Source organism: Embiotoca jacksoni, unplaced genomic scaffold, assembly GCF_022577435.1.
Source record: "Embiotoca jacksoni isolate LCO1_2020_lvr unplaced genomic scaffold, fEmbJac1.0.p SCAF_3, whole genome shotgun sequence".
NCBI lineage: Eukaryota > Metazoa > Chordata > Actinopteri > Embiotocidae > Embiotoca > Embiotoca jacksoni.
In genome coordinates this window covers 18,688,884-18,712,512 of record NW_027185381.1, presented here as the reverse complement: position 1 = coordinate 18,712,512, position 23,629 = coordinate 18,688,884, and the positions used below count along the sequence as shown (strand labels likewise).

The following is a 23,629-nucleotide window of genomic DNA, read 5'->3' as shown; positions in this document are numbered from 1 at the left end:
GGACATCTCGGTGTTGATACACGTGTCCACCGAATTTCTTGCATGTAGGTAAGAAAAGAAAGCCACCGGGGCATTTGGCCTCACGACTCCACTAAAATACGCCAGGAGAGACGCGTGTACCAACTTTCATGAGTTTTTGAATATGATAAAGCCTCCAAAAATGTAGTTGTTTACAGAGAATAATAATAACGCGGAATAATAATTCCTTGAAGAACAAATATGGCTTTCGCACCGTCGGTGCTCGGGCCCTAATAAAAAAATAACTCAAACTATGCTAATATAGATCTACTTTTCTCATGTATGTGAGAGACTGAAGAATCCATAAAAATAAATGTCCACTTTTCACCTCTTACTTAACCGATTTAGAGCATAAATTAATAAATATTGCAATTTTGCATATAAATGAAATGCTGTAATAAAGGGATGACTAAAAACCAACGTGCCTCCGTAAATTAAAGATGTTCAGGCTCACCATTACGTTTTTCCATTCGGAGTGATTTTTAAAAGAAATACAGAGCTTTAAAAATGTTATGACTTTTATGGAGTGGCTTCCCGTCTGAACCATTCGTGTATTGAGAGATCTTCCTTGACTGCTGCTAAGAATTACTGTGCACCTGACAAATCCTGCATGAAAAATGTAGTGGTGCTTTGCAGGTGAGTCACATTGTTGTTTTTTGATGGCTCATTCAAAAACTGTGCGTGTTTATGGAAACAGGAGATTAGCTGGCATTTCAATAATTAATTTGGAGACTGTCATGACAGGAACAGATGGGACTGTTTTGGTTTCACTTCAGTTACAGGAGGCCGATAACTTCTCACGGTATCTATGAAAACATTCAAAGTGCAATAATTAAGGTATATATGCGAGAGTGCCATTTAAAATAGGTTTGGTTCCAGAAAATACACCAGTAATGACAGAATCCTGCTATGAAAGCATAACCCCCCCCAGAGAAAACCAAGCGGTGATAAGGAACAAATGTTTACACAGCTGCTTTTGATTTTGATTTCAAACTGGGGCTCTTTGTTGAGTTGCAGGTGCTGTCCCTGAGCCTCGTGGATCTCCTGCAGATCTATGAACGAGGCCTGACGACAAGCCCAGGCCCAAGGAAACGTATACCAATTGTTCATGCTGGATATTCTTCTAAATTAACAAAGCTGCCACGGTAACGTGAGAGTCTTAACAGGTGTACCTGAGCACAAAGCCCAAAGGGAACCATCTTGTCTCCAAGGCAACGGAGGACACGCAACAATAGTGCTAGGCTGTCCTGGTAAACGGGAGTTTCCCAGGGGACTGATGCAGGACATAACAGGATACTTCCTTCACTCTTTTAATCCGTGTGGTTGCACTGTTACACAAAGCAGAGCTGGTGATACATTGCATATAATGCAAACTGTTGGAAAAAAATTACTCAAGAGGCTTGGTTCAAAATCAAACACATCGGACATTTTATTCTTGCAAGAAGGAGCAACCGCATGCACCCTCAAAGAGAGGTGTCCAGCAGTGCTCCCCCCCCAGCAGGGCCCTACATCAGGGCTCTCCCATCCCCCCCAGCAGTGCTCTCCATCAGCCTCTCCCATCCCCCCAGCATTCCTCTCCAGCATGGCTCTTTTCCCCAGCAGGTCCTCTCCTCCGCCGTCCTCATTTTCCGTTCTCCACAGTCCTCTTCCTTAAGGCAGCTTTTATACAGTGTGACAAACAGTTAACAGTCACCCCCCCCATTCCCTTTGTATCTGCAAAAATACAGAGTTGGTTGTAGGTCACAAGATAAGGACACGGGGGAGTCGTCAAATTAGAGGCGGAAAGAATCATTTGCAAATAAGACAGAAAACAAAGGAAACTTTTCAGAGTCTGCTTGACACAATGCAAACAAAAGGAAGGGACAAATCCTTTTTTTCCATCACAAACATATTTCTTTGCAATATTATTGATTTTGAAATTCATATGCTGAGATTCAGAACGCAAATACTTTTATTCCAAACGTGGTCCAAAAGTTGAATTTGTCACAAAAAATGAATCCACCCCCATTGTTTTGATATAGAGAAAAAACATTGTCAATTTCATGTGACCATATGTATACTGTATTACATTTCACTATCAAATATTGTAGTATGTATGCCACTATATTTATCTGACAGCTGCAGATGTTGAAATATGTGTGTCAATACGTGCAAAACTGGTCACCCAGGGTTTGGAAGAAATGTGGTGTTTGTATGTTTGTTGCACTGTATTACTGTTGTGTTTTCCAGACTTGTATAGTCTAGTAAAGGTTTTTTTTTTCTTTCTCTAAACTGTAAATTTGACAATTTTGAGAAATTAAAAAATAATTGAAAAATGTATTTGGCCCCAGTCCAACCATCAAAATCAATGTTCCACAACCTGGCAACCCAAATGCTGTTACGACCCTTCTTCTTTTACAACACAAGTGACTTGATATATCCATCACATAACAATAACACTGTTGACTGTGTTTCTTGGTTGTTTGTATATAATATATATAGATATATACTGTACTGTATATACTGTGCATTTTATATTTTATATTTTTTTTACTGCTATTTAATTGCTTTTCTATTATTCTATTATTATCTTATTGCTTCCTGTATGCTGCTGTAGCGAGAAAAAATTCCCCTCGGGGATTAATAAAGTAACTACCTAACCTAACCTAACCTAACTGTGTCTTTGTGGACTGAGAAAAGCCGCAGAATGGAAATGCAACCAAACAAAGGAGAGGTGGAGACAAAGAAGGTTTGGCTGCTCGCTTCCTTATATGGTAATGCAGCGTAGGGAGGAGGGGCGGGGTCAGTGTGGAAACGTCATCAACGTGCTCCAGTTCAGCGAGACGTGAAGAGAAATCGGCAGTGTTTGTGTTTGAATGAAATTAATCTTCATAGTAAACGGACAAAGAGACGGTGTGTTTGTGTGAAGCATCTCGAAGATGAATACGAGTGCAGGAGAAAAGGTAAGGCGACGGTAGGAAGCTGCTTAGCCTTTTTTTTTGTTGTTATTGTTGTTGTTGTTTAGCTTAGCTATCCAAGCTTCATTTTGCTCGGAGCACGTCTTTCAACCCGCGGTCCCATTGTTCACCTTTTCTCTTTTAAATCTAGGGCCCTGCAGCCCTGAAGGAGATGGGGAACACGCTTTTCAAGGCGGGAGACATGCACGGTGCTCTCTGCTGTTACACCGAAGCAATAAAGCTGAGTGACATCCGGGCAGAGACCGCTGTTCTGTACCGCAACCGCTCTGCCTGCTACCTGAAGCTGGAGGAGTGCAGCAAGGCCGAGGCTGATGCCTCCAAAGGTCGGTCAATCCTTTGTTTCCTGCAGAAGTCGCAAGATCTTTGATGGACTCGGCTATCTGTTTGAGCTCGGGGGGGAGGGGCTGTTCCATGGTGATTTTTATACAATACATAAAATTGAATTGTTGCATGAACTGTCTGAAAACTGTCTGAGGATTTGATGTAGTTACAGGTTTTCACTTCCATTTATAACTCTTAGGCGCAGCATCCAAGTGCTTTTGACAAGTGTCTTGGTTGTTTATATATATATACATATATATACACATATATATACTGTACTGTATATACAGTGCATTTTATAATTAAAATACTGTGCATTTTATAATTAAAATACTGTGCATTTTATATTAATTTTGTTGTTGTTGTTGTTTTTTTTGCTGTTATGTTATTGCTTTTTATTATTTTATTATTATTGTATTGCTTTCCTGTATACTGCTGTATCGAAAACAAATTCCCCTTGGGGATTAATAAAGTAACTACCTACCTACCTTTTTCACAGTGCCTAAGCTGAATGAACAGAAACAGATAAGAGTATTTATAATTGCGGACCAGAAGGTTCAAAGATAAAGATAACATTTTATCCATATTTGTCCCTACTGCTGGCTGCTGGTTACAGACTACAGGAGGTTGAGAAAATTGCAGGCAAATAGAAAATTATTTAAAATAAATATTGTCCAGAATTATGTAAGAATGCATTGTTTTTAGTCATGACCGAAGCACCCCCAGAAACCTATGGACAAACCCTGAGTTATGGTGATCGTTAATGCTGTCTCTGTTTTCAGCACTCGACACTGATCCGGGTGATGTGAAAGCCAGGTTTCGGAGGGCCCAGGCTTGTCAGAAACTTGGTCGGCTTGACCAGGCCTTTCTGGATGCTCAGAGGTGTGCCCAGCTGGAGCCCAAAAACAAAGTTTTCCAGGATCTGCTCAGACAGCTGGGAGCACAGATCCAAATAAAGGTGATGTGATGTTCATCAGGTCATGAAGGTTTGTCTTCATCTGAGAAGCCCCCTTAATGAAACTATTGCTAATTACTGTCTTTTCTCTTGACCCTTTAGTCAGCAGAACTAAACTCCACAGATAGTCGCGTGCAGCAAATGTTCTCCCTCCTCTTAGATGCATCTGCCAAAGACACAGATCGACTGAAGGTAAGAGTGGCCCATGAGGCAGCGTCTTAAGAAATTTCTGTAATTCACTCTTAATGTGTTTGATTTTTCTTCATTTATCTTGATATGTCTCTTAAGCTGCATTTCATCAAAAATAATGCAGTTCTTTTAATCAATCTCAGGCGGCTCAGAATCTGGTGGTGTTATCTCGAGACGCGGCAGGAGCCGAACAGATCTTCCGTAATGATGGAGTGAAGTTAATTCAGAAACTGCTTCAGTCGGAGGTGGAGGAGGTTGTCCTTTCTGCTCTCAGGACATTAGTTGGGTTGTGCACTGAACATCAGTCGAGAGTAAGTGTTACAATTCTCTCTAAAGTTATCAACGGCATCATCTTTAAGGTCATTTTTCAAAAGACACGCAAACAAACAGATAAAACAGGAAGTGTATCCTTTAGTTTTTATTCATTCTTGTTTCCATCTCTTGTAAAGTCTGGTCGACAGCAGATGCTGATCTATATCTACAACCACACAAGAGTGAATTCACTGTGCTAGTAAAACTTCAATCTTCAATGTCAGCTTTTTATTGCTGACATCTTCAATTTTTTTTTCCCAGACTATGGCTATAGTGAATGAGTTGGGAATGGAGCAGCTGTGTGCAGTAATGGGATCAGGAACCTCCACTGTGTCTCTGGCTGCCTGCCATCTGCTGCAGGTGATGTTTGAGGCTCTGACAGAGGGCATGACAAGAGAGATCAGAGGGAAAGATGAAGCCATACTTCCTGGTGAGTTTGCACTCTGATAATGTTTGTGGACTAGGCTACACTCATGAAACTTAACCTTTTACTAGTGCTTTTTGTATGTATCAGCTTTCTGTTCTGTGCATAGTGATTCATTGTATGAAATTGACACAGAACCATCCATGGAGCTACGTTCAATGTTACGCCATCTGCTGGAAATGATGACAGCATCTAATGTGTCGGGGCCAGGCAGAGACAGCGCCATCAACCTCCTGGTCAAACAAGTACCACGCAAGTCCCTGAAAAACCCTGACAACTCCCTCACGTTATGGGTGGTAGACATGGGTATGTGGCTTTGGACCTGCTGCCACACATATCTATTTCAGTTTGTCATTCCTTCACATCACAATGAGGAGATAGATGTTTTTAAATGCTTCTTCAAGCCAATTTTAGAAATTTGTCTGGCATCATTGCAGCCAAATTAAAGGCCTCCTTGTTCTCCTGCAGGGCTGAAGAAAATCCTGCAGGTGGCCGGCACCGTCCCTGAGCTCTCAGAAGGACCACCTCTTACAGACAACACTCACATGAGCTGCTCTGTCTTGCTTAGCAAACTCTACGATGATCTGAAGAGCGACAAGGAGAGGGAGAACTTCAACAAGCTATGTGAAGAATATGTTCAGTGAGTTGACCACCGAAACTTGCTTGTTTAATTTAAGAACTGCTTTTCCACTGCAGTAACTTGTCAGCATGAAAAATCATTATTAAAGGCCCCTTAGCCAAACCTGGCAGTCCTTGATAATTCTTTGAATCTGATGTTTTTCTGGAAGGCAACACTTCAGCCAATCCGGCCTCGATGCCAAGCTGCGAGCCATCCAGACAGTATCAGTCCTCCTCCAAGGCCCGAGTGACGTGGGTAACCGAACTCTGGAAATGTCAGGAATGATGGATGCAGTGATCGCTCTGTGTGCCTCCGAAGATGTAACTCACCAGCAGCTAGCGGTGGAGGCTCTTATCCATGCTGCAGGCAAAGCCAAGAGAGCATCCTTCATCACAGCCAATGGAGTGACCCTTCTGAAGGACCTCTACAAGAAGAGCGAGAATGACAGGATACGCGTGAGAGCCCTCGTGGTAAGTACTGCAGATAGTTGGAGAAAATAACTTTTCCAAATAAAGATGTAACTAACCATTTTGTGTGGGTTATTACGCAGGGATTGTGCAAGCTTGGATCAGCAGGAGGGACAGATTTCAGCATGAAGCAGTTTGCAGAGGGATCTACGCTTAAACTCGCAAAGCAGTGCAGGAAGTATGTTTGCCTGCGTTGAATCTTGGACCTGGGTATAGATAAAGAGAGATGTGTCATTCCTGATCTACATTGGCTTCATCAGACTCTCAATCAAAGTCAAATTCTTTGCATGTTTGAAAACAGTTGGGTAGTAATTTTGGATTACGTAAACTGTATGTGTAAGCTGTACCTCTTTCTCTGTCAGATGGCTGTGTAATGAGTCTCTGCCCCCGACCTCCCGCCGCTGGTCTGTGGAAGGTCTTGCCTACCTCACCTTTGATGCTGATGTGAAAATGGACCTAGTGGAAGACAAGGATGCTCTGTTGGCCATGTTTGAACTGGCAAAGGTTTTAATGACTATTGTATTTCTTTTAATATTTAACATACACGGATAAAACCAGGCAATTATGAAATCGGATTCCTGCCTGAAGAGGGTCTTGGTAGTTACTGTGACATTTATTTTTTTATGTAGTATTTAAAATCACCAACCATGACGATCCTCAGTAAATTGCATGATACTGGTGTTGGCTGTGAAGCATTGACAGCCCTGTTGTGTTTGTTTGTGGTCTTGCAGTCTGAGGATAAGACTGTACTCTTTGCTATGAGCTCTACATTAGTGAATTGCACTAACAGCTATGAAGTGGAGAAGCCAGACCCTCAAATGGTTGAGCTGGCCAAGTATGCAAAGCAGCACGTGCCTGAGGAGCATCCCAAGGTACTGTTTAAATGCTTGTTTTCATGTAGAGCTAGTACCCAACAACATGTATTGTTATTGCCCAGCAGCTCATGTTTCATGCATATTTTTTAGATAAGAGAAGCTGTTTCACTTAAATCTACCTGCATTTTTATGTCAGGATGCTCCTGCCTTTGTGGAGAAACGGCTGGCGAAGCTGCTGGAGGCTGGTGTGGTGTCTGCGTTGGTGTGTATGGTGAAACAGGAGAGTGCTGCCCTCACCGAGGCTTGTAAGGAATGTATCGCCAGGTAGGATAATGGTAATTGCTGTTTTTTCACGAGCCATTCTCTCTAGATTTTTTGGTTAAGATATTTTTTCACTGCAGGGTGTTTTTGGCTTTGGTGGAACGACAGGAAGACAGAGGCACAGTGGTGGCGCACGGTGGAGGAAAGGTAGAGCAGCCTGACAAATACACTTAGTTTAGACTGCACACTGATCTCAACCCCCTCGCTTTAGGAGGTTTAAATGATTTATGTTTGCTGTTCTCCTCCACAGGCTCTCATCCCACTTGCATCCGACAACACGGAAGAAGGAAAACTCAAAGCTGCTCAAGCTCTGGCAAAAATAACCATCACATCTAACCCAGAGATCGCCTTTCCAGGAGAAAGGGTAAATAAATAAAAAAAACAGCCATTAAAAAGCCACTTCAGTTAAAAAAATATAAATTCCTTCCCTCGTTTAACCTTGACTTACATTTTGTTGTCAGATCTATGAGGTGGTGCGCCCACTTGTCATCCTTCTGAGTCTTGAGTGCACCGTGCTGCAGAACTTCGAGTCTCTCATGGCTCTCACCAACCTGGCCGGCACCAGTGAAAGACTCAGGTTGGCCACTAGGGGGAAGTCTCTCCTTAGAAAACATGTGCAAAGCAGCCAATTTTAGTTTGGACACATGTAACACAAACAGTTTATGAAGTGTTTACAGATTTAGACATAGATTCTAAGTTTTCATTCTCACGTTTTCTAAATATTGCAAAATTTCTTTTGCAATTAAATGGAAAAGTGTTGTCATAAATGTAGTTCCTTATATATGTGTGATTTTCTTTATTTTTTTTATTGCTTGGCACACAGGACCATAGTTTGGCTCCAAAAAAGTGTAAATGCTGTGAAAACAGTCCCACCAAAGCTGTTTTTAATTATTTTGGGACAAGACCAAGTGACTGAGACTTCATTTGGACTTAGTCTATGACTTGATAAATGAACAGTCATTTGGAGAGCAAATAAAAAATACAAGTCCCAAATTATTCAGAGCAAGTCCAAGCCATGCCACATTTCTTCAGGTTAAAGTATTTCAAGTCACTGAAGGTTGACCCCTGAAATTGAATTTCCCTCCAAAGCTGATTTCACTGCATAAACTGATAATTAATTTTAAAGTCATGCAATTGTGCAAGCAAGTCTGGTTCTGTTTTATTTATTGTTTGAGTATGTCTTATTATCACAGTTTTCATAACAGTGTTAGAGTTTTTGAATTCATTAGGTTTGTCGTTTCACAGACAAAAGATCATAAAGGAGAAAGCTGTAGCCAAAGTTGATAACTACATGTTCGAGGAGAACAACCTGATCCGAGCCTCTGCCACAGAGTGCATGTGTAATTTGATTTTAAGTAAAGAGGTGAGATATCATTAACAATAGAATCTATTGTAAGAATGTGAAGAAAAGTCAATCTGACAGCAGCGGCTGTTTGGTGTGTCCTCAGGTGCAGAGGCTGTATCTGGGCGTGGGTAATGACCGTCTGAAGCTGCTGGTGCTTTACAGCGGAGAGGAGGACGAGAGGCTGCGGAAAGCTGCTGCAGGAACTCTGGCCATGCTGACCACTGAGCAGCCGGGGCTCTGCGCCCGCATCCCTTTAGCTGTGAGGAAAAAAAAAAACTTAAAGCAGCCTCGTACAGTATAATTAATCTTTGTTCTAGTTCACATGACTCCTGCTGTCCTTTTTTTTTCCACAGACAAGCCACTGGCTAGAGATTTTTCAGGCTTTGCTGCTCAGTGAAATAACCGACCTGCGTCATCGTGGAGTGGTCATCATCCTGAACATGATACAGGCGGAGAAGAGTCTGGCTGAGACACTCATGGAGAGTGAAGTTCTGGAGATTCTTTCTGTCCTTGCAAAGGGAGGGGAGGGGACACCGGATCCTGTCTCCAACGCAGCTCAGAGCTGTCTGGATAAAGCCGTAGAGTATTGCCTCATCAGAAGCGGGGACGGAAATGAAAAGATCAAAGGAACTGAATCCTAAAAACACAGCTGCAGGGTGTGGAGCTGCCTTCTGGCAGTAAGTGTTTCAAGAATTATGCTGGACTGGTGAAGTCATTTCATGTTTGCAGGAAATGTTCATGTGTCTTAAAAACCTGCAAAAACAGTAAGAAAGTCAATGAAGAAATGTGATAAATGTAAAACCAGTAATATTTCATCACAAGGGAGATTTAACTGCAGTTTCACATTGTGTGCATGCAAAAACAAAAAGATACCTCTATACATTCTTTACTTAAGATGTCCATTCCTTTAATTGTCCAAATATTTTAGTAGTGACATTATTATTCACAAAATGATTGTCTTTATCTAACACACTACTTATTCATTATTTTATAACTACTATTACTACATTTCCAATGTGTTGATTGTACGGTTTGTGGTTTTATAATTTGGACTGAACACACTGATTGTAAAGAATAAACCTACAGTTGCATTGTCTTGCGCAGCTGAGTTAACCCATCTTCGCTGTGAAGTTATTGTGACGCTACGCAGACGCGCATGCGCATTACTTCCTGGTGGTGTGTTCATGAGTGTTTAATCACGCGGACAGCTGCGTCGCGCCGCTCAAAGAGTGTTTCTAAACCACCGGCGAGGTGAAGCTGTGCAAATGCGCTGGTTTGGGTTTGGCTTTAACGCGTTTGGACAGATATGCGTCCAGGAGAAGTCCGATAAAGAAGAGAGCAGCGATGCTATCACGGAAGTGAAAGTGAGTCATCCAAAAGAGATAAACTGTCACGTGGACTGCTTCTCGAAGACGAGTAAAATCAGAGCAAGTTGGAGTCGAAGAGCATCTCTGCATTTGGATGGTAAGTCTGTCCGAGAGAAAATAACTTTGAACAACAGCTCCGGATGAGGAAATAGAAACGGGCTTTATAGACGAGCACTCTTTATTTACCCGTAAACTCGTTGTTATTTTTGCCGTGTCTGCAAGGGGACACCGGTGCGTGCCTGGCCGGCTTCGGGACATCCTTCTCCGGTGAGTGCTGTGGGATTTCTGCAGTAGAGAGCCGCGGCTGTAAAGATGCCTCCATCAGTGAATCGCACTTGATCCTCGCTTTCCCAGACAGGATTGAATCCTGGGATTTGCAGAAGAAAGACAATACTCCGTCATGGAGCATGGAGATAAAAACCCAGTCAGAGAGCTCTGGTAACGCGTATTTTGATATTTGTTTACAGTTACAAGGTACGTGTTGTGTGCAATGACGGAGGCTCAACAGTCTACACTTTTTTATTTTATTTTTTTTTGCTATAGATGTGAAATTCCCATTGGTCCCTGGAGGATATGTAGCCTCAAAATTTCCCTTCTACTACTCCGTGTCCACACACCTGAAAGCCAAGAGCCTGGCACTGGGTGCAGAGCATGCTGTCCTGCTCTCTGCCACTGGTGCTGTTTACACCTGGGGACAGGGCAGGTAGAGCTCATACTCACACATCCATCTGGAAATCTGGGCAATAATACCCTCATGCACATGTTGATCTTTTTGTGTGTGTTTATGTTTGGGTTTTTTTTGCAGCCATGGACAGTTGGGGCATGGAGGCCTCACCTCTGAGGAGGAGCCCAAGGCAGTGGAGGCACTGTTGGGGATGCCTATGAACTCTGTGGCTTCAGGAGGCTGGCACTCTGTCTGCATTAGTGGTAAGTGTAAAGTAAAGATCCGGGCAGTGCAAAGGGTTATATCCACAACTTGTGAGGAAAACTACTGCAAATTACCTCTTTTTTTTGTCCACAGACGGGGGTGATCTTTATGTGTGGGGCTGGAATGAGAGTGGCCAGCTCGGACTTCCTTCACGAGGTCTGGGGAAAGCATCACAACAGAAAAGCAGCCAACAAGCAGGTCTGTCCCGTCAGGATTAAATGGTCACTATGCAGTATACTCTATGGCATGTGTGATAGTTACATCCATCCTAATTTCAATATAAATATTTTCACAGAACTGCTATCTATGAATGATTCGTGCCAGGTTTTTACCTCTGAAAAACATAAAAATCTGTTTATCATGGTAAAGATGGGTATGGGAAAGGTGTTTGTGGATGTACCATCCCTATAATTATAGTATATAATTTACTGTATGTTGCCTGTTATGTACATATTGAAACCACTTAAATGTAACCTCTTGAGTTGTAAAATCTTGCTCGCATCGACTGTATCGAACAGAACTGAGCCACGATGTTGGCACATCTCCTGGTGAAGAGCTACAAGAGGGAGAGAAGCATGAAGAGGTATTCATATCAATCCAGGCGTTCCCAGCTCTGCTGGATGTCACTCCATCGTGTGAGATCCAGACTGTCAGCTGTGGCTCCAGGCACACGGCCGCAGTAACAAGTAAGAAATCTCTTTTGACAATTTGTTGACATTGATGAATATGTTTTGGGAAATCGGTGTCATTGTCTTTATATTTTCTCATTTCAGCCACAGGTGATCTTTACACTTGGGGCTGGGGTAAGTCTGAGTCGACAACTTTAATAAAATGTAATAAACACTGCCAGGAGCGGTACCAATCCAATCAAACTGAAACGTAACATTAATATGGTCAGTGTATGCTGAGCTTTTCTGCCTATCTTTCTCAGGTGAATATGGTCAACTTGGACATGAAACTTTAATGAGTTCAGATGAGCCCCAGCGTGTGGAGTTTTTCAAGGCCGAGCAGATGCGCGTGGTTGACGTAGTGTGTGGGACATGGAACACTTTCGCAGCTGCTGTCAAGGAGAAAGTAGCTCCCAAAAATACAACTGAATCCACCTAATTAACATGGACATTGAACTTTGGCCAACAGACCAGGAAGTGTAAATTATCCCAACAAATACATATATTTTGTAATATGTTATTTGGTCATATGTCTGTATAAAAAAAACAAATGCAAAACCTTTTGTAAACCTTTTAATTTTTTTTTACTGATATTAAAAAAGGGGGGTCATTTTCCACAAATTATACATAAAACAGTTAAGGCAATAAAATCTACAGGTAAATATAATTTAAGACAAGAATTTAAAATTTGTCGGAGTTAAAATTAAACAATATAAGGAGAATTAAAGGGCGATGCGTTTCCACAGCTTGTTCGAGGTCTTCACAGCACAATCTTGAAAGAACTGTAAGGAAATTGAATAATAATGGAAGCTGTTAGAACGAGCAAAATTGTGCTGAGTAAAGATACATAATAAGATGTACATAATCAGTGATGATGGATTTCTACTCGCCTGACAAAATCCGGTGACCTTGAGATAACGTGCTGAAATTCTGAAAGGTTCACGGTTCCATCCTTGTCGATGTCCGACTCTTCAAGAATCTAAACGACGTGCAAAGAAAACAACAGTTCAGGCCACTGACACATCGGTGTACCGCCCCGCAACTTCCCACTGATTCCAACTGGCCAGAGTGCCTCTCTGCAACCTCAAAGACAAGAAGCCTCCGTGAACTCACATTGTTGATGAGCTGCCTCATTTCCTCCGAGGACAGCCTCGTGTCATCCGTGTCACCGGTCAAGCAGTTAACCAGCTTCTCCAGATCGCCACAATCGAGTGTTCCATCGTCATCGAAGTCTGAAAATATCAAAACCACTTAGCAAAGATCGATATCCATAGGTGCACAATTAACCAGCCTGTGTTTTATCAGCTTATTTACCAAATATACGGAATGCATAGTGGGATTTGATTTCCAGTGTGGCGGAGTCGCTGAAGGCACTCAAAAGATCCAGGAAGTCTTCAAATGTCAGGCTTCCGTCTTTTTGCTCACATGTGGAGAAGACATGGCATATTCTTTCCCTGAATGGGTTAGACTGTGACAGGAACAAGTACAAAGGTCAGTACAGTCAGTATCAGTAATTAAAGCACTTCTTCCTGAATAGAAATCCCTCCTCACTTAGCATGAACCAAATCACATAACATATTTTCTCTTCTCTTTTTTTTTTTAAACTGTCTTTTCACCTTGAGCTCGGGCAGAGTAAGAATCCTTTCCATTGACACTCTGGTGTTTGAAAGATCTTTCTCATCTTTCGTGAGCAGTTCAGTGAATCTCTTGTGAGCCCTAAAAAAAAACAGAAGCCAAAAGTTATATTCATGTATGTGGTAATAATTAAAATGCATTTGTTTAAATAGCAAATTGTGATTCTCGACACTTACAGAAGAATTTCTTGTTTTGTCAGGAAGGTCAGCTCCTAAAAAGTAATTTTATTGACAACAATAATTGATTAATCCAAAATTTAAAAAAAAATGTCCACACAAGAATACTTGTATGAGTCTGACTTTCTGACATCAGCACCAACTTTAGCTTTCATTATCATACAAGTGATTATCAATTCATCTACCACTAATGCTATGCTTAGTTTATAGAAATATTTAACACTGTTAAGAGTAAATCATCCTGTTCCTCTGATGAAAAGGCTGTAATAGTTTTATTTAGTCTTAAAACGTGAAGCTACGACAGCCACGACGATTATCCTCGGGTTATTACGGGGGGGTAAAAAAAAAACTACAGCGCTCAACTTTAGCAACTAGGTCAAACTACGTAACCTTATAACTAATATTTTCTTTTGGGGAGACTTTCTTTTCGGCACTTACTTGGTATTCTGACAGCAAATCCTTCCCAAGATGACTTGTCGTCGTTCCCATATCGAGCTTTTCGACTCGAAAATGTCGCTTTGTTGTTGTAAATAGTTACCCAGCGAACTACTGGACAGCTAACAGGTTGTGCGTGGCTTACTTCCGGCTTCTGGCAAGAGCGTTCCTTGTTTTGTTTTTTTCTTCTTTTGTGCTGTCGCTACGTAACGGTTTCTATAGTGACGTTCTTACAAACAATTCCCACCAAGGGTCAACAGGTGACATTAAGTAAATGCTTTAGTTTTAACTTTTCAATTCAATATCTTGCCTTATTTCAACACAGTTCACAAGTTTAATAATCTGACTCTTACAGTGGTTCGGTTCTTGTTTCCACTTTTCCAGTTTGGTCGTCAAACTACTTTAAACAAATATTTTTGGTGTATTTTTTTTCTGTTCAGTAACAATTAAAATATAACAGGAAAGAAGTATTCAATAGAAGGCTCTAAGGGGAAAAATCATTGTGATAATGGGAACCTAAAAACGAAGCAGTATAGGCCAATTCCAAAATAGGGTTCTAATTTTGCATGTATGTATGAGTTATTTGAGTGAGAATTAAAATCATACTGCGATTATACAATTTCCCTTCCTCACATACTTGTATGGGCGTTTTCTGTCCATATTAAATTCTACATGAAAAGGTGTTTTAAATTTAATTTTCAAAATTGCATCACACTGTACAGGTGACAATATTTCATTTTTAAGTTAATTCAATGTCCCAATTAAAATTCAAATGCAATTTTCTAACAATTTGATAATGAAAATGTTATTTGACATTTTATTTAGCAGAGACTTGACATGCTGCACAGCAGACAATATTCAAATGCAAGAAGTGAAACATTGCCCCCTGTTGCATTTACAGTTACATGTCGCCACGCTCTTTGGTGTCAAAATGAATATGCAAACTGTAGGTAGGTCCTCAGATAGGATGTCACACCACGTGCAGTAGTGCAGACAAATATATTCAAGTATCAGGAGTACCTATACCCTCATAGAATAAGATCCGAACGTTTCAGGTTCAGGTTTCGTGCTGTCTCTAATGATACAATAATGTTGTCACTTTACAGGATTGTAAAAAACATACAAAATGGAAATACTCAAGTGGAGCTCCATTATTCTACCTCAAATATTACAGTAAAAAAGTAAATTTACTTATCTCTGCTTTTCATTGTTTTGGTTTAGTTTAAATTGATGAACAGGTTATGTAAAACAAGTAACTTTTCACATCATCTTCACTTTATTGTAGTTTTACCTCAAACAGCAGCAGGCAATGCAAGTTAAGTTACAAGTTAACAAACATTTAAAAAGTTTAAAACAGTAATAATATACCTACAAAACAACAGATGTCGCTTATATTATCATACAGCGTTCACTACCATACCATGTTTATTTTATTCACCGATATTTATAGTTAAACTAACAACTCAAAACAAAACTTAGTGAAGTTTAGATCAGACAGAGACAAAGATCTTCTGAGATGATCAGGGGATTATTGACTCAGCACTGGGAAGGAGATACGCTAAGCTCCTGGGTTAGTTTCCCAGTCTGTTGTATCTGGAATAGAAAAATAGAAACAGGTTATATTTCTAAAACAGCTTGCAATAATGTGCGGGTGAAGTTGTATTTGCTTAATATACTAAACCCATCACACTAACAAGGGTTTTGATTCATATTAAGTAAGCTATAACAATTCTTATAATGTGTTTATTGTCAGATTCTACCTGTCATTTTCGTTCCCTCCTTGGTCTCAGCTGGAACCCCGATGCCATACTCGTTTTCCCCTGTGACTCTGAAGAAGTAGATTCCTCCCTCCTCCAGGTCCGACACCTTGTAGGACAATCGGCGGCATTTGTCTGTGAGCCTTGTCCACCCCATTCTGCTTATGTCCCGTATATCGACAAGGTAGTGCGTCACAGGGGCCCCGCCCTCATTCTCGGGGATGTCCCAGGTAAACGTGGCAGAGTTTTTGGTCACATCTTTAACTGTTATGTGAGTTGGTGGACCAGGTGAATCCAAAACCCTCACGCTCAGAGTCAAAGAGGCAGATCCAGCAACATTTTGCAGTTTGACTACATATTTCCCAGAATCATCTCGGGTCACCCGTTCCACTGTGATAGAGGTGGCAAAGTTGGTGGTGTTGATCATTCCTCTGACTCTCAGATCTACATCTGCTTTGTCCCATGTCACAGTGGGAACAGGTTTTCCTGTGAAGGGCACAGTTAAAGTGAAAGAGCTGCTGTCTTTAACAAGCAAGGTCTTCCTCATCTCAGGGCTGATGTCAAACCTCGGCTCCTCTTCTCTCTCCATGGCCAATTCAGGATCTGTTTCAGGACTGGGATCACTGACGCCAATCTTATTTATGGATCTGATAATAAAAATATATTCTGCCTCCGTTGTGAGTCCAGTTACTGTAAACTCTGTCTTATCTGTGTTGTGAACACCAACGGACCAGTCTTCTTCTGTTGATTTCCTGAATTCGACTTTGTACCCTGTGACTGCTGCTCCGCCATCAAACATCGGCTTGTTCCATGACAGAGTGATGGAGGACTTGGATGAATCAACTACGGTGGGCTTTGCTGGAGGGGAGGGTAGAAACTTTGGATCCTCTGCCAGGGTGAGTGAGCATGGGAGGCTGGGCTCACTTAAACCAGCAGTGTTCTCAGCAAACACTCTGAATTCATACTCGCATCCCTCATGAAGGCAGGAAGCTTTGACTCGCAGGTCATAGACTGGTTTCTTATTGACCCTGACCCAGCGGACACCCTGCTTCTCCCTTTTCTCTATAATGTAACCACTGATACGGCTACCTCCATCGGATTCAGGCCTCTTCCAGCAGATTGTCATAACTTCACTGGTTGCACTTGTGACCTCAACATCCGTTGGAGCAGACGGGATAGTAAAGGGATCCATGGCCTTGATGGGCTCACTTTCCAACGTCTCACCCTCCCCATATTTGTTCACTGCTTTCACTCTAAACAAGTATTCATTTCCTTTGAGCAGCTTGGCTATCTTGCAAGTAGTTGCCATCATGTCACCATACACAAGGGTCCAGGCAACACGGCTGGTTTCACACTTCTCGACAATGTAGTACATGATCTCCGCACCGCCAGTCTCATGAGGGGGTCCCCATGACAGCATGCATTTTTCTGCCGAGAGTCCAGACACTTCCAGAGGTCCAGCAGGCGGACCCGGCCTGTCCAGCACTTTGCAGGTGACAATCTTAGAGGTGGTGCCACATGTATTCTGCAGGGTCAGAGTGTATTGTCCAGAGTCTTTTCTTACACTCTCTCGGATAAGTAGAGCGGTGTGCATCTTTGTTGCAGTTATCTCAACCCTCCCCTTGGTGCCAATATTTCTACCATTCTTCAACCAAAACACTGTTGGGTTAGGACGGCCGGAGATGTCAGCATCTACTCTCAGGAGGTCTCCCGCTTTGACAACCACCACCTGTCTAAATTTGTCATCCATGACAATTTTGGGTGGCTCCACATCATGCTGTACCGTAACCGGTCCGGTGGTTTCAGAGGGTGCACTGAAGAGCTCAGCTGCGTTCTTTGCAATAACACGAAAATCATATTGTTCACCTTCTGTGAGGCCGGTCACTTCCAAGAAGGTGTCCTGTAAGTTTGTGAAGTTGCACTTAAGCCAGCAACTATCTGGCAGTTCTCTGCGCTCGACAATGTAACTTGTTATTTTCGCCCCACCGTCATATTCTGGTTTGTCCCATGAGAGCGAAACTGAAGTGTTAGTTATATTGGTGACGGTGAGGTTGCCAGGGGGATCACATTGGTCTCTTGCTGCTACAGGCTCAGATGCCTTGCTGCAGGGTCCAATACCTGCCATGTTCTCAGCACAGACCCGAAACTCATATATCAGACCTTCCTCTACACTTGTTACCTTGTATTGATTCTCAGTCACAGGTCCTCTGTTTAACTTTGTCCACAGAATACTGCTTTGATCTTTACATTCAATATGATAACCCACAATAGGGCTGCCACCATCACTGTCTGGTTTGCACCAAGCGATGACCATTACAGACTTTGAGGCCTGCACAACATGAAGATTGGTTGGTGAGCCCGGTGGCTTGAAGGGATACTGGGCAACAACAGGTTCTGACTCCACAAAGTGGCTCTTTCCATAGCGATTCTCTGCAGCGATACGAAACTGATATTCAGTGCCTTGTGTCAGACGGGAAATTTTGATTGATATTCTTGCAACTGTAGCTGACACCGTCTGCCATATTGTGCTGCCTGTCTCTCTTTTCTCCACGACATAATTACTGATTTGACATCCGCCAGTGTAATGTGGGGGCTGCCATGACAGAGACACAAAGTCAGCACTCACCTCATCCAAACTGAGGTCAGTAGCTGGTCCAGGTCTTTCAAAAACATTAACAAAGATTTCAGCAGATGTGGTTCCAACAGAGTTGGTCAGGGTCACCTCATACACACCGACATCTATCCTGGTTGCATCCTTGATAATGATCTGAGATGTTGTGTCAGATGTGTACACATTTACCCGGCTTGTCTCTTTCAGCACGCTGCCCTCTTTTTTCCAGGCTGCTGTTGGTGGAGGGACAGCCTTGAATGGGACATCAATCTTTAGGTCATTTCCCGCCTTCACGCTGAATGTGTTGGACAGCAGATTAATAACAGGTTCAGCACTCGTATCCTTAACTACAACTGGTGCCAACAGGGACTTTGGTTCACTCTTTCCCTTTTCATTCACTGCACTCACTCTAAAGAAATATTCCTTTCCTTTAGTCAGCCCATTGATAGTCACTTCTAGTGCTTTACTCTCTGAGCACATTATCCACGTGTCATCTCCCTTAGCTTGCATTTCTACAAAGTAACATGTGATTTTGCTTCCTCCGTCATGATCAGGCTTCTCCCAAGAGAGTCTTGCACCATTGCAAGTGACATCGATAAGAGTGATTTTGCCAGGGGGCAGAGGCACCTCAGACACTTTAACAGCCTCAGCGGTCTCTGTTGGCAGTCCACTGCCAAAGTCATTCACCGCCAGCACACGAAAATAGTAGAAGCATCCTTCCTGTAGATTGTCAATCTTATATGAATTCCTCACACAGTTACTACAGACGCTTGTAAATGCCTTCCTGGCTTCCTCTCGCTTTTCTACAATGTAGTGTGAAATCTTTGCTCCGCCGTCAATGACGGGTGCCTCCCAGGAGATGGACACAGAGTCTCGCTTTACATCCTTTATCTCCAAGTTTGTTGGTGCACTTGGAGAGTCCAACACTCTGACGTTAATGAATGCTGATTTGGAGCCACTGCAGTTCTCAGCCATCAACACATACTTTCCAGTGTCGTTTCTATTGACGTTCTCGATCAGTAACACAGTGTAGGAGCTTGTTACCTCGATCTGAGCGCGCTCACTTAGTGCACCACCTTCCTTTGACCATTTAACCTCAGGCTCTGGTCTTCCTCTGATGGTGACAAAGAGGTGTAATGTGGAACAGGATCGAACGTTGACAATTTTCCTCAAGGCAGTGTCCAGCTCAATCTCTGGCGCCTCTAGTTTTTCAGCTGCTACCACAGACCCAGGTAGGTCCACATGCTCGCCTACTCCCGCAGCATTCATTGCATGTATACGAAAGTTATACTCTGCATTTTCTCGTAGTCTTTTCACCGTGTAGTTTGTGTCCTTAACACCAATGCTTGGTGTGCATGTAATCCATTCATCGTCTGCGGCTTCTTTCATCTCAACCACAAATCCACTGATGGCTGCTCCGCCATCATAGATGGGCTTTGACCAGGTCAGAGACACACTAGTGCTAGAGTAGTCTGTCACTTTGGGGTTGGTGGGTGGACCAGGTGGGTAAGTAGCTTCACATGCTTTTATATACTCACTTGGCTCACTGGGTGCACCCACGCCAGCAGCATTTTCTGCAAGTACTCTGAACTGATAGTAATGTCCTTCTGTGAGTCCCGTACATCGGAAACGCAAGTCATTTAGTCTTCTCTTGTTGCATTTAGTCCACCTGACACCATCTTTGTCCCGTTTCTCCAAGATGAAGCCATCAATCTCTGAGCCTCCATCAGTCTCAGGCCTTTCCCATGTTAGCACTACAGAGTCACCAGTCACAGCGCTGGCTGTAGGTGCAGAAGGTGCACTGGGTGTTGTAAAAGGATTTTGCGCAATGAAGGGGTCTGATTCCAGAAATTCACCAACACCAAATTTGTTCACGGCAGCCACTCTGAATATATATTCTTTGCCGGGTACCAGTTTTGTCACTTTGTAGCTGACAGCTTCAACATGAGATTCGACCCCTGTCCATGTAACACGGCTGGTCTCCCTTTTTTCAATGATGAAGTGGGAAACAGAGGCACCGCCATCATTTAAAGGGGGGCTCCAATGAAGATTACATTTCTCTGCAGTGACAACTTTCACTTTTAGAGGTTCCTCAAGAGGACCAGGTCTATCCAGGACCTTCACATTAACTGGAATAGATGTAGTTCCACCAATATTTGTGAGGCTCAAGATATAGTGTCCTCCGTCCACTCGTGTGGAGTCCCTCACAGTCAAAGTTGTATGGGTGAGGGTGTTTTTGAGCTCCATTCTCGGTGTAACTTTGTCAATTTCTCTTCCATCTTTCAGCCACGATACTTCAGGAAGAGGCTTCCCAAAGTAATCAGCTTCAATAACGAATGTCTCTCCAGCCTGCACAACAGTAGTGCTCTTGAACTTAGGATCAATGAATGCAGAGGGCCCTTCAATGACATCCTGCACAATGATGGTCACACTTTCTGAAGGTTTGCTCCAAACACCGGCGCCATTCTTAGCAGTTACTCTAAACTCATAACTTTGACCTTCTGTCAGACCTGTGACTGTGAACACATTCTCAATGACATTGGTGAAGTTTGCCTTTGCCCATCTGCCATCTGGGAGTTCCTTCTTTTCCACAACATACCCTGTGATGGTGCTTCCACCGTCATACTTGGGTTTCGCCCACTGAAGTGTGACATTTTCTCTCGTAATGACAATAGCTTCAGGTTTACCAGGTGGATCACAGGGGTCTCTTGCCACATAGCATTCAGATATCCTGCTAGATGGGCTGAGTCCAGCAATATTTTCAACAAAGACTCTGAATTCATACTCAATGCCCTCCTCCAGTCCACTTGTTTTGAAGCGAGCGTCAGTCATGATAAATTTGTTTAACTTGGTCCATAAAATGCTGTTCTTCTCTTTACGTTCAAGGTGATAGCCGATGATGGGGCTGCCGCCATCTCTGACAGGAGGCTCCCATTCAACCACCATGCTGTACTTTGTCACAGTTGACACAAATGGGGTGCCAGGAGCAGCAGGCACACTAAATGGATACTGTGCCGTTACGATAGGAGAGGTGATTGCAGTACTTTTTCCATACCTATTTTCTGCAAACACTCTGAACTGGTATTCACTTCCTGTCTTCAGCTTGGTAACTTTGATTGTGGTTCTTACTGTTGTTGCTGACACAGTCTGCCACTCTGTACTTGTATTTTCCCGTTTCTCCACCACATAGTTGTCGAGCTGACAGCCTCCAGTGTATTCAGGTGGCTCCCATGAGATGGTTACATAGTCAGAACTGACCTCATCAATCCTCACCGGCCCTGTGGGTGGGTCTGGCTTTTCAAGAACAACCACGCTGATTTCTCCTGTATATTTTCCAGCACTGTTGCCTGCTGTGATAGAGTATTGACCAGAGTGCTCCCTGGCAGCGTGTCTGATATGAAAGACTGTTAATGATGCTGTACTTAAAACCTCTAGCCTCGACGTTTCTTTAACCGGCTGACCATCTTTTTTCCACTCAATCTTTGGAACTGGTTGCCCAAACACTGGGATCTCCACTTTTAGATTGTCACCGTTCTTCACAGTGAATGTGCTAAAAGTTATCTGGAGATTTGGCTTAACAGCGGTTTCCTTATCTGTCACAGGGGTGGATTGGATGTTCTCTGCTGAAGTAGCGGGTCGACCTGATGTGAGGAGAAACAAGCATGCAGTAGACGTAGCATTTAATAGAATCACTGTGTAGAGAGACTCACATGGCATATATTCAAGTAAACATGGATTCTCTTTGGTGAATACATATTGAATTATGGACAAATTTTTAAGTTTGTTTGCATTCAGTTATTGTGTATTCAGACAATTTGGCCTCAGAAAAAAATCTGGCATGCCGTATATCAAGTAGGTCATAGCAATATAATTCTGTGGATTTGTTTATAATATTTTGACACTATTTGTAATAACTTTTTTAAAACATGTTTGCATCTCGATTTAAAGCAAAGTTTGAATATACAGTATGTTATCAATGTGGGATGAATGCATGACATACCTTGGACAATGAGCGTGGAGGATGACTGGGAACCCTCAGCTGTGAGCTCTGCATCAGTATCCTGTGTCATGTTTATATTTAGAGAGGGAGCTTTATCTTCTGCTTTTCCTCCCACCTACAAGAGACAATGGTAAAAAAACTGTCAGAGAGTGAAGGAACAGACAGGCAATCTTTGAAACAGGGCAAAAATATTTGACCCTTTTTTCAAAGACCCTTATGTTGTTTGGTTATTTAGATGTAGCTTTTTGTCCACATTAAAATTTGTTATACAAAGCCGTTAAACAAGTTTGTAGGCCATCTTAGTGAGTGTAATGGGTTAGTGTAGTAACAGAAACTCTTGATGGTGTTAAAAATAACTGAGTCATGGTGGACCAGACTGCCATCTGCTCTGCCAAACAGATGAAATTCTATTATTATCTAACGCTTAATACTCTCAATAAACAGTTTACTTTGGTAAAATACAAAAAAGAAAACAGTTCAACAAAAAGCAATTTCTAGGATTTCCTTAACTCTTTCTGTGATAATACAATACCTTACTTTAAAGTTTTTGGTTTTCAAATATAGTTGTACTTACCTCATTTTTGCTTGCTTCCATCCTCAAACTTAAACAGGAGAAATAAATGTGAACTCAAACTTCAGCTTGCTCAGTTGGTTAGCTAAGATCCACCGAGTGTGGTGTGTCCCAAAACCCTAATGCTGACAGACACTGCTCTGCCAATCACTGCCTACTTTATCTCCTGAAGCATGCAGTGACTAAAATAAGCATGGGGCCGGATTGGCCAGCTGCTCATACTTTCAAAATTAGGTTAGACAACATGGGTCAGCTCGGAAAAACTGGAAAGTTGCTCAACAGTTAAATATTGTGCACCTGCTATTCCTGTGACAAGAGGGTTCACCATATCACTTCACAATTTAGATAAATACATGTGTCTGTGCGTGTTTGAAGGGTCTAAGGGTACCCACCCTCCAATGAACACATACACAAACGCACACATTAAGTGAGAAACAGCTGTCCTGAATGCGCCATACAATAACAGTGGTGAGTCAGGGATACAAAATATTTTATATCAACTTTTATTAAAAATAAATTCATGAAATCTACAGGGATCTGCCTTACGGAATATGTAGCCTACAGGATGTAACATTAATCGTTGTACCAAACTAATATTTTTTTTTTTTCGTAAAAACACATTAAAATGCAACTATATGAATGTTCATATGTTCCATAAAATGCGTTTGACAAAAATATTATGCAAATACATGCGTTTGCAGAAACTTTTATTTTGAAAAATAAAATAAACCGGAAATA

At 42.2% G+C, this 23,629-nt stretch overlaps 4 protein-coding genes across 6 annotated transcripts; 2 read left to right on the top strand and 2 right to left on the bottom strand.

The window, feature by feature from the left end:
- The first annotated feature begins 2,847 nt into the window (after positions 1-2,847).
- unc45a (unc-45 myosin chaperone A) lies at positions 2,848-9,862 on the top strand. 3 transcript variants are annotated; one of them, XM_069162490.1, is made up of 19 exons: positions 2,848-2,960; positions 3,106-3,298; positions 4,079-4,254; positions 4,354-4,443; positions 4,584-4,751; positions 5,014-5,182; positions 5,312-5,482; positions 5,645-5,816; positions 5,965-6,265; positions 6,346-6,440; positions 6,625-6,766; positions 6,994-7,134; positions 7,274-7,401; positions 7,479-7,545; positions 7,649-7,762; positions 7,860-7,975; positions 8,644-8,761; positions 8,847-9,002; positions 9,097-9,862. In XM_069162490.1, exons 1-19 carry the CDS (start codon positions 2,937-2,939, stop codon positions 9,382-9,384), a joined length of 2,829 nt encoding a protein of 942 aa, XP_069018591.1. In that variant the 5' UTR covers positions 2,848-2,936; the 3' UTR covers positions 9,385-9,862. The 3 variants fall into 3 exon arrangements, with proteins under 3 accessions (XP_069018591.1, XP_069018593.1, XP_069018592.1); XM_069162491.1 differs by having other exon boundaries at positions 2,888-2,971; XM_069162492.1 differs by lacking the exons at positions 8,644-8,761; positions 9,097-9,862 and having other exon boundaries at positions 8,847-8,977.
- A 44-nt stretch (positions 9,863-9,906) lies between these two features.
- LOC138206042 (RCC1 domain-containing protein 1-like) lies at positions 9,907-12,491 on the top strand. The gene is made up of 8 exons (XM_069162493.1): positions 9,907-10,207; positions 10,333-10,548; positions 10,654-10,813; positions 10,916-11,037; positions 11,132-11,236; positions 11,557-11,724; positions 11,812-11,841; positions 11,970-12,491. The coding sequence occupies exons 1-8, from the start codon at positions 10,009-10,011 to the stop codon at positions 12,143-12,145; spliced, it is 1,176 nt and encodes a 391-aa protein (XP_069018594.1). The 5' UTR covers positions 9,907-10,008; the 3' UTR covers positions 12,146-12,491.
- LOC138206043 (calcium and integrin-binding protein 1-like) lies at positions 12,267-14,103 on the bottom strand. Its single transcript, XM_069162494.1, has 7 exons — positions 13,956-14,103; positions 13,518-13,552; positions 13,323-13,422; positions 13,021-13,174; positions 12,820-12,938; positions 12,597-12,685; positions 12,267-12,488 (listed from the first exon to the last, which is right to left on the bottom strand). Exons 1-7 carry the CDS (start codon positions 14,004-14,006, stop codon positions 12,467-12,469), a joined length of 570 nt encoding a protein of 189 aa, XP_069018595.1. The 5' UTR covers positions 14,007-14,103; the 3' UTR covers positions 12,267-12,466.
- Positions 14,104-15,209: 1,106 nt separating this feature from the next.
- On the bottom strand, positions 15,210-23,011 carry LOC138206436 (titin-like). The gene is made up of 4 exons (XM_069163149.1): positions 22,895-23,011; positions 22,321-22,435; positions 15,713-21,961; positions 15,210-15,545 (listed from the first exon to the last, which is right to left on the bottom strand). The coding sequence occupies exons 1-4, from the start codon at positions 22,913-22,915 to the stop codon at positions 15,511-15,513; spliced, it is 6,420 nt and encodes a 2,139-aa protein (XP_069019250.1). The 5' UTR covers positions 22,916-23,011; the 3' UTR covers positions 15,210-15,510.
- Between the last annotated feature and the right edge of the window lie 618 nt (positions 23,012-23,629).